The sequence below is a fragment of the Argopecten irradians genome, unplaced genomic scaffold, assembly GCF_041381155.1.
Source record: "Argopecten irradians isolate NY unplaced genomic scaffold, Ai_NY scaffold_0067, whole genome shotgun sequence".
Taxonomy (NCBI): Eukaryota; Metazoa; Mollusca; class Bivalvia; order Pectinida; family Pectinidae; genus Argopecten; species Argopecten irradians.
In genome coordinates this window covers 35,901-45,326 of record NW_027187534.1, presented here as the reverse complement: position 1 = coordinate 45,326, position 9,426 = coordinate 35,901, and the positions used below count along the sequence as shown (strand labels likewise).

At 37.6% G+C, this 9,426-nt stretch overlaps 1 protein-coding gene across 1 annotated transcript; it reads left to right on the top strand.

The window, feature by feature from the left end:
• Window positions 1-252: 252 nt before the first annotated feature.
• LOC138311625 (uncharacterized) lies at window positions 253-9,176 on the top strand. Its single transcript, XM_069252899.1, has 9 exons — window positions 253-1,000; window positions 1,457-1,575; window positions 1,769-1,826; window positions 2,606-2,800; window positions 3,542-3,746; window positions 4,508-4,764; window positions 5,954-6,055; window positions 7,428-7,497; window positions 8,960-9,176. Exons 1-9 carry the CDS (start codon window positions 370-372, stop codon window positions 9,084-9,086), a joined length of 1,764 nt encoding a protein of 587 aa, XP_069109000.1. The 5' UTR covers window positions 253-369; the 3' UTR covers window positions 9,087-9,176.
• The last annotated feature ends 250 nt before the right edge of the window (window positions 9,177-9,426 follow it).

Below are 9,426 nucleotides of genomic sequence, written 5' to 3'. Positions count from 1 at the left end.
ACTATCACTGCGCCAGACGGCAAAACAGCGAATTGACTCTCCACTGTTTTCATATATTACGCAGGAAATCTTGCATATGCTTGGTGTCGTAACCTTATTTTAGGTCATCGGTACGCATTTTCTGATGTTATTTATGTTTTTTAAGAAACCTTTATATTTTGCTCCGGAAAGGTAATGGGCCTTTAAATGACCCTAGCTGTTAATTAAACGTTTAGTATACTAAATCAAACCTATTACAACTATACTTTTATTACGTCATATGGACTAATGTAGACAATGTATAACAAAATAGACTTTGATTAAATCCAGCGTCTTTCTCGCATTTCCACAGGAACTTCCGGTTCTGTGATTTCACGGGATGATGTGTCAATGAAGATACAAAGCTTATTTAGGAACCATCACTACTCTCGCCTGCTTGATACAGTGAGTGCAATTCTAGAAGGGAAAGCCCATTCAGCGGTCAAATCTATTAACACTAGAATTCCATCGCCTACAGAAGCCATTGAGGAAGAGAAAATGCTATCGGTACAAGAGAGAGTTCCCTCGCCTACGGAAGCTATTAAGGAAGGGAAACCCCTGTCAGTTATTACCTCCATTCAACAGAGAGTTCTATCTCCAACAGAACTCATTGAGGACACTAAAGCTCCCTCTGTTGTCAAATCTATTACAGAGAGAGTTATCGCACCTACAGACACCAACGACGAAAGAAAAACTCTAACATCAGTTACCCCTACTGAGGAAACTAAAGCGCCCTCTGTCGTAAAGTTCATCAAAGAGAAAGCTCCTTTACCTACCACTTCCACTGAAGAAGTACTCCCCAAACCTACCGAATCCATTGCAGGAAACGCCTCCACCTCGCCTTCTGAAAAAGACATCAGAAAATTGCACACGCCCACCGATTCGCCGCTGTCTTCATCCCTACACTGGGTCGAGTGTCCCATACTGGAAGGACTTATGGACCGCTACATGTCTGGGTTTCCGGACATAGCGTATGCAGTAGGTAAATATCAACGAGCTATCCAAATTTTTGTAAGAGTCACAAACGTTATTAGCTTATTATTTATACTACACTTGTCATCACCTTCTGAACAATAAATTGAAATAAAATATATGTTAAATTTTAAAACGCGGGTCGTATTTCCAGCCGTCATCCTAATTACCGCCGTTAGTTGGCTATCACTGCGTCAGACAGAATAACAGTAAAAAGAATCTTACCTGTATAACAGTCGATGAATCATTACGTCACAGGGATCTGACAATTAGTTGCAGTTTATATAATTATGAACTATGTACAGCATGATTTTTACTGATTTTTGATCTGGACCCCTAACACGCCTAAAATGGTCTAAGGGCACCCTGGTGGGTCCATAATTATATAAACTGTAATTAATTCTCAGATCCCTGTGTGTTACGTGTAGCAATGGTAATTAATTTACTAACATTTTCCCGTTTTAAGATTCATTTCAGATTCCCCAAACAGTGTTCCGACCCATGTTACGAAGATCAGTTATTGTCTCTCGTCTTGTGGAAAACACTGATGTCGCTTTGGACGTGCTCGTCAGTGACATAGCACAGGTATTCCTTATAATCCGTTTTTGCTTATTACACTTCGAGGAAAAATAGCATAGATTACCTAATGGAACACATTTATGCTCAACAGAGAGAGATATGGAGATAGATAGAGAGAGAGAGAGAGAGAGAGAGAGAGAGAGATAAAGAGGTGAATGGGAGTGGATAAAATACCAGTAGTTTCTCATTTATGATGCAGGTATTCCTGGACAATCAAGTGAATTGTACAGTCACAATGTACCAAAGAGTTTTTATATGTAAGTATATACTTCATTTAAAGTGAACAGTCGGGCAAGGATGGCTGAAGTTGGTAAAAATGGTGTGAATGTATCCAGTATAATTTCTTATGAAATGGAAAAATAAGATCTCTCGTCAAAATCTGTCTGCGTACGAAGAAATTAATTTAAAGTATAGACATTCTAAAACGTCCTCCCGGCTCACTATGTCCGTGGTTACATTTCCACGCAGCCTCGCTTTCAATGCTTTCAACTTTTCTTTACTTTAATGGTCAGAACTGGGAAACTAAGCAGAACTTGACCGTCGTATTAATATGTGAGAACTTTTGGAAGGCCAATGAACGCATTTAGACTGGTTCTCTTTGCCCGACTATTCACTTTAAAACAGTCAAAAAAAAAGTCCCAAGGCATTTATTACATGCCCGTTCCCGGCTTAATATTACTGTCGTTATATCCGCCCCATGTGAAGGGATCAAGAAATGCTTTCAAACTTTTAATTTCACATTTCCAATTCCGGGATTACACCATATTAAAGGACTAAGAAACATATGGTGGCTCAAATATACCGGATTTTTCATGAATGGGTGGCATTTAAAATTCAGCATATGTATACACCCTATCAAAAGACCGCTCAATGTTATAGAAACAATTAAAAAATACAAAATAAAAAATAAAAAAAAAATAAAAAAAAATAACCCTGATATTCTAGATTTTTGTATACATTTAAGTCTATAATTTCGCGTTTTAATCGTGTTCTATTCTAGACACAAGCATCATATTGCATTTTATTCATATTACAGATGCGATGAAAAAACAGCTTGACGAAATGACCGCTCCAAACGACAGGTCCATGCTGGGGAGAATTGTCCGAATAATGATAAGTCACTTCCCGTCCAGACCGGATATGATTCCGTTGGGTGAACAAATCGTACATGATGTGCACGGAAATGTTTTCAACGATATCATCAACATTATTCAGCGTTTGGAGTTTCGTTGTACGTAGTCATCAATAATATGAATCATGCACGTCATGGGATGAGCGAAGCTCTCCTTGTTTATTGTCTTTTCTATTTCAAGTACATTTGTAGAAGACATAATTTAAAATGACGTATTTTAAAGTAGACCTATAGTATAGGTGAAATAATGATTGTCAAGCATGATAAAACTTTAAAATACACAGAAATCAGTATTCGGATTTTGACGTTGATTTTCTGTGTCCATGCAGCGTCACAGACCTGGGGTGCCGCGTATGCAATCCTATGATTTCGTGCCATTTGTTGACTTGATGTGACGTCATGATTCCTTGTGCTCATCTTTCGCTTGGTGGATATTTTGACTTGATATTCCAAAGATTATGATTTCCAAAACTGTTATTATTAATATTTTTAAAAACAAATGTTAAATTGCTCCTGTTAATGTATTTTCATTAGTTAAATATATTTACTGTGGAGAGCAGAACCGGAACAGGTTAAACCCGAAGTACAAAAAAAATTAACCATCCATGCATGCAGGCCATTGTTCTCTTCTTCTTCTTCTTCTTCCAGGTCTAGAATCAGACCCAAAGGATTTATCTCGCTAATAAATCGTTAGACTGAGGACGTGGTTGGTATTGCAATTATGAAAATTAGCCTGAATATATATTTTGCATCAGACATAAAAATTCCTGAAACAAACATTTTCGTTCGGCTTGCTTTCATTTCAATGATTTGTAAAATGTCCATGTTAATTTTATTCAGATTTAGACTGGGTCTTGCACTTCGTCAGAATTGAAATGCGCGCAGCTTTGGATTCTAATAGTCATCTAGCTGTCCCTGAGGTGACGGATGCAATGGAAACTGTTCTAAGGAACATTTTCCAAGGGTTTCCACAACTGACATCGTGCAGCACAGCTTCCGACATTCTCCATATCCATGAAGCTGTGGCTGGCCAGTTTGCTGATCAGTAAGTATAATGTTGTACACCTGTTTGAAATAATTAGGAACTGAGAATTTGTTCTATTTTTATTTACACATATTTTATTGTAATATATAAATATGATAATTAGTGACAGTTGACACAAGCAATTGTTTTTATACATACAGCAATGTATATACAGCATAAAATTATAAAGTCATATTTTTATGGTTTTTATTAAATAACCCTTAGGCACTGTTTAACTTGTTCTCCTGTGCAGAATGTACTATAAGGGTTATCTCCCTTTGCATAATACACTGCAGTGAGAGTACACGGGGCGGGTCCTTTTGACGAGAGGGAAGGAATTGTTAATTTACTCAAATTTTGGACTGCTTGTACAATTTTTTTTTTAGGGGGAGGAGGTGGTATTTGCCGCACGAAAAAATATTGCAAGTTACACAACATTGCACTTCACCACAAAAGTTTAAGTAGTTTTCAACACAAGCCCAAAAGCATTTTTGCTTACTTGACATAGGTAATTTCAATACAGAAAAATCAACAGAATTACAACAAACGTTTTGTATAATCATGAGCATGCCACAGAACTCTTATATTCGTCTGAACCACTTAGGCTAGGAGGTAAAAAAGGCGAGGATTGAATTCGGGGTCAAAAGGTCAACTACAAATGTAGTTACTAGAATTAAATATTAAGTCAATTAGGCTAATAGAACTCAGTTACAGCGTCCGTAGGGCCTCTTAATTGTTATCCAGGCTTAAACTGATATTTTACACGCGACTTTAATTTGCAGTTATTTTAAGATGCTCGAGATCGGTTACATATCAGCGCATGTTGTGGGTGACATTGACCTTCTGTTGAGGCTCCCTGAAAACGGTCTAACTCGGCCACTGGACATGGATGACCCTCAAATGGACCTGATGATCAGAGAACTAGAAGGGGTCATTTTAGAATACGCTACAGATGTGATGAACAATACGAAGTTATACGAAGAAGCCTTGAGAGCAAATGACATCACGCAGCCTCCTCACATGATAAGGGACGCTCTCTGTAAGTGATATGGGTTGATTAATTATTAAATTACCGTCCTATTAATAGACTGGGCCATTATCCAAGCATACTGTGTGAAGTGTGAGTGGTTAGATATCCGGATATATTATCACAAGCGTTCCACCTCCGGGTTGCGAGTTTGATACCTATTCGGGCAGAGGCAGATGCCAGGAATTGACCGATGTCGGTGATTTTCTGCGGGTATTTCGGCTTTCGGTCACATTCTACATCTGGCACCTCCATATAAGACCCTAGCTGTTAATGGGATGTCGAGCCAAACTGAACAGGTCTATCTATAAAGTAGCTGTAATATTGTAGCTCAAAAGACTTTTAGACAGAAAATGGTGTCGTCTTAAGAGCTACAATTTGTGCCTATTACTGCTAATGGAACAAAGTAATGATTATGCAAACCATTATAAAATGATTATTTGCATTTCATCTTACTTGTTCGATATCGCTTACTTACTAGGCAATTAAACTGAACCACATAGATTATCAAATTCCCATAAATATTTTTTACGTAATACATATGAAGGTCTTTCTGAAGGGGATTTTTACGGTAAGTCCAGAAATTGTGAATATGGGTAGTGTGAGCGGTACAGTAGATATTAAGAATGGTATAGTTATGTTCATTTTATATATATAAATGCATGTATACGCATAAAACAATTTGGAAACCTACGAAAAAGTATAGAAAACTGTACCCTAGTGATTTTCGGAGGCAGGCTCCACTACGACATACTGTATAGGGACCAATTTGTACCCGGCCGAAAGGTATAGTAGGCCGGGTAGTATATTCATTCTATCTGTAAAGGTATAAAGAGTGCTCAAAACGTAAAAGGGAAGGTTAAAAGTTATCTTCCCAGTTCATGTTGGAGTGGCGTAGTGGTTAAGCCACTCCCTTTCACCAAGCTGGCCGGGTACGGGCGGACGTTAAAAGGTCAGGGCTCACCTGCCCGATCACGTGGGTTTTCTCCAGCACTCCAGTTTCCTCCAACTCCAAGACCCCTCGTGTGCTTACATCCGAGCGATGGAGAGTGATTTGCATAAATTCTATTAAATTGTATAACTTGTTTCGCAATCGATTTCAAAATAAATGGAAGTTTATTTATATTTATATATTAATGCAGGAATAAGTAAAATATAGAGGTTCGTTAAAACTTTGTTATACTGCTCTATGTATTCCCAGCTGCCAGTGAGTTAGCCGATGCCAGTACTCTAGCTGCACGTATATTTGGACTAGCTTCTCCCACCACAACTATACCTCCTACCACCCCGTCAAACACCACAGGTAACAGAAGAGATCAAAGTAAAGAAAAATAAACAAAAAACTCATTCTCCCTTTTAAAAAAAATATTATCTCTTCTCAATTATAATTATATCATTATATAAAAGTGGATAATTTGAAATATATATACTGAACGCCAAAACAAACCTACACATTTTGGGGTTAATCTCAAATGTTTGATTTTTATTGGATTTTGTTTGGGGAAATCATTATGGAAACCATATTTGATCTCTTTGGGATTATTTTACACATCACATATTTAAATCAACCTCAGTATGATGACGTCATGAACTTTTAAAGTGAATAGGGTTCATTTTTAGTTTTCACAGCTACATCAGACACTGTTGAGATGTCACACAGACCATTTAAACGTTCAATATTTCGTGTGTCCTCAATTGTTGTACGGCTGTGGTACGTCTCTTAGACTGCAACGCATCTAATGATGGCATGGGACATCCAACGCCATTCATGGTGCAGAGCAGCTTCCAGCTGAGCGACGTTGATCGGCTGCCCATACACGACGCCCAGCTTGTCCCAGAGATGCTCAATGGGATTGAGCTCCCGGACTCAAAGATGGCCAAGGCATCTCATTGACGTTGCTGGCGATGATGTTGGGTTAAGATTGGGCCTGTGTATGGACGTCTGGCTCTCAATCCGACTCAGGAAAGATGACGTCATAGTCGTACTGTGTGGGCACTGACTGGTCGATTATGCGTACCATTTGTTGCCCTAGCTGTAGCGGTTGCTGGCTCAAAACGACATCGGGCGTGACTGACCTGTATGTACCAATCTTGTGTTGCCGTCGTTACGCGCGGGCGACCAGTTCTCTGACAGTCGCATAATCCTTGAAACATGTCTTTGGGTATTACCTGTCTCCAACATCCCAATTGCTCGCCATTGACAGCCGAGCCATCTTGAAACCATGCACAATTTGAGTAGCCTTCTGTTACGCACTATATCGACTACCCGTATACCAATTGTCACGTGATTCCATGCACGCTATGCAATGTTGGTAATCGCAGGGTAAAACTAGATATAAAACGTCATAAACCAAAATGTTTGTTTTGTTTGTTTTTTTTTTTTTGTTTTTTTTTTTATGAAATGTCAAAATGTTAAACACAATATACTGTTTCTTGATGTGTTAAATACAGTTTTCGAGTGAACAATTCATTCAACAAAAATTATAGTTTTTAAAAGTGTATATTTTTTTTGGCGTTCATTATATGTTAATTTTAAAAACATCTAAATATAAATAAGCATTTCGAAGTCGTCGTATTTTTTTCAGAATTTTATCGTTTTTGTGTTACTTTATACATAGTATCAATATCTTATCGATTTATGGTATTGTATCATTAATTTAATGTGACGTTTTTAGGTCGAACCCCATATTACAACTACACAGACATCCTCGGCATAGGGCACCGGCAACTTAATTCACTGATCAGGTAAAATTCAATAAACAAGAGGCACAGAGGGCCTGTATCGCTCACCTGGTTTGAAATGCCAAGTAATGTTCTGAATACAGACTCGTTGTTTCTTTTCTGAATGAATTTGAATATTCAACCATTGATTCTACTATTGGGCCCCACCCCTCCTACCCCCAGGTGGTCAGAGCCAAAATTTATACAAGTTCTGTCCCCTTCCCCCAAGGATGTTTATGGCCAAAATTTCGTTACAATCATTTCGTTATTGTAATGTTCGACGTTTTACTGTTATTGTGATGTTCAACGTTTTACTGTGATTGTGATGTTCAACGTTTCACTGTGATTTTGATGTTCAACGTTTCACTGTGGTTGTGATGTTTGACGTTTCACTGTGATTGTGATGTTCGACGTTTTACTGTGATTATGATGTTCAACGTTTTACTGTGATTGTGATATTCGACGTTTTCACTGTGATTGTGATGTTCAACGTTTTTACTGTTATTGTGATGTTCAACGTTTCACTGTGATTGTGATGTTCAACGTTTTACTGTTATTGTGATGTTCGACGTTTCACTGTGATTGTGATGTTCGACGTTTCACTGTGATTGTGATGTTCGACGTTTTACTGTGATTGTGATGTTCAACGTTTTACTGTGATTGTGATGTTCGACGTTTTACTGTGATTGTGATGTTCAACGTTTTACTGTTATTGTGATGTTCGACGTTTCACTGTGATTGTGATGTTCAACGTTTCGCTGTTATTGTAATGTTCAACGTTTTACTGTGATTGTGATGTTCGACGTTTCACTGTTATTGTGATGTTCGACGTTTCACTGTGGTTGTGATGTTCGACGTTTCACTGTTATTGTGATGTTCGACGTTTCACTGTGGTTGTGATGTTCGACGTTTCACTGTTATTGTGATGTTCGACGTTTCACTGTTATTGTAATGTTCGACGTTTCACTGTGAATGTGATGTTCAACGTTTCACTGTTATTGTGATGTTCGACGTTTTCACTGTGAATGTGATGTTCAACGTTTCACTGTTATTGTAATGTTCGACGTTTCACTGTGAATGTGATGTTCAACGTTTCACTGTTATTGTAATGTTCGACGTTTCACTGTGAATGTGATGTTCAACGTTTCACTGTTATTGTAATGTTCGACGTTTCACTGTGAATGTGATGTTCAACGTTTCACTGTTATTGTGATGTCCAACGTTTCACTTCGATTGTTATATTTAGTGTTTTCACTGTGATCGTGATGTGTAATGGTTCACTGTGATGCTAACGTTTTTATGTGACGTTTTAGCGCTTTACTATGCATGTTTTTTGTGTTCAGTATTTTGATATTGTATTTAGCGTTTTATTTTGTGATGTTTAGTGAGTTACTATCACCATATGTTTCTTTGTGCTGTTCAGCGTTTTATATCGATGTTAACTGTCCTGTTATACGTTTTATATTTTAATTTTTTGTTATTTTAGCATTACCAATGAACTTGTTGGCACCAATAACACCGACCCTGGCATTATTTCCCGCCTGACAACTTATATTTCCCAGATAAGCTCCTTCTTACAGAATTTGGAATTCCAGATCAACAACATATCATAGCAAAGTACGCCGTTTATGAAGAACATTAAGTGGTTTGTGGTGATTATACTGAATATATTAAGTTTTATGATTAAAAACTTAAACAATCAAGTTTGCATTTTTTTTTCATTATTTAATACATCCGTGGTAAATACTGTAAATGTGAATGATTTAGAGAGTTTAATTTCACGATTTGCACGTGTAGCTATATTGCGATGTTGTTAATTTCGCGATAATTACGCCTGGTAATATTTGACACAAATAATAAGTTTGGGGAAATATTTCCCACTCAGAAGGCCTCCTTGTAAATAACGTAAATGTCCATATTTACAGTATTTGATGAAAATGTGTACTGTTAGAA

Bases quoted from the DNA above. Each gene is read 5' to 3' on its own strand.
- LOC138311625 (XM_069252899.1), top strand. From the start codon at position 370: ATGAAGATACAAAGCTTATTTAGGAACCATCACTACTCTCGCCTGCTT. The intron at 3,747-4,507 runs GTAAGTATAATG...TTTAATTTGCAG, and splicing joins GCTGGCCAGTTTGCTGATCA to TTATTTTAAGATGCTCGAGA. The intron at 4,765-5,953 runs GTAAGTGATATG...ATGTATTCCCAG, and splicing joins CATGATAAGGGACGCTCTCT to CTGCCAGTGAGTTAGCCGAT.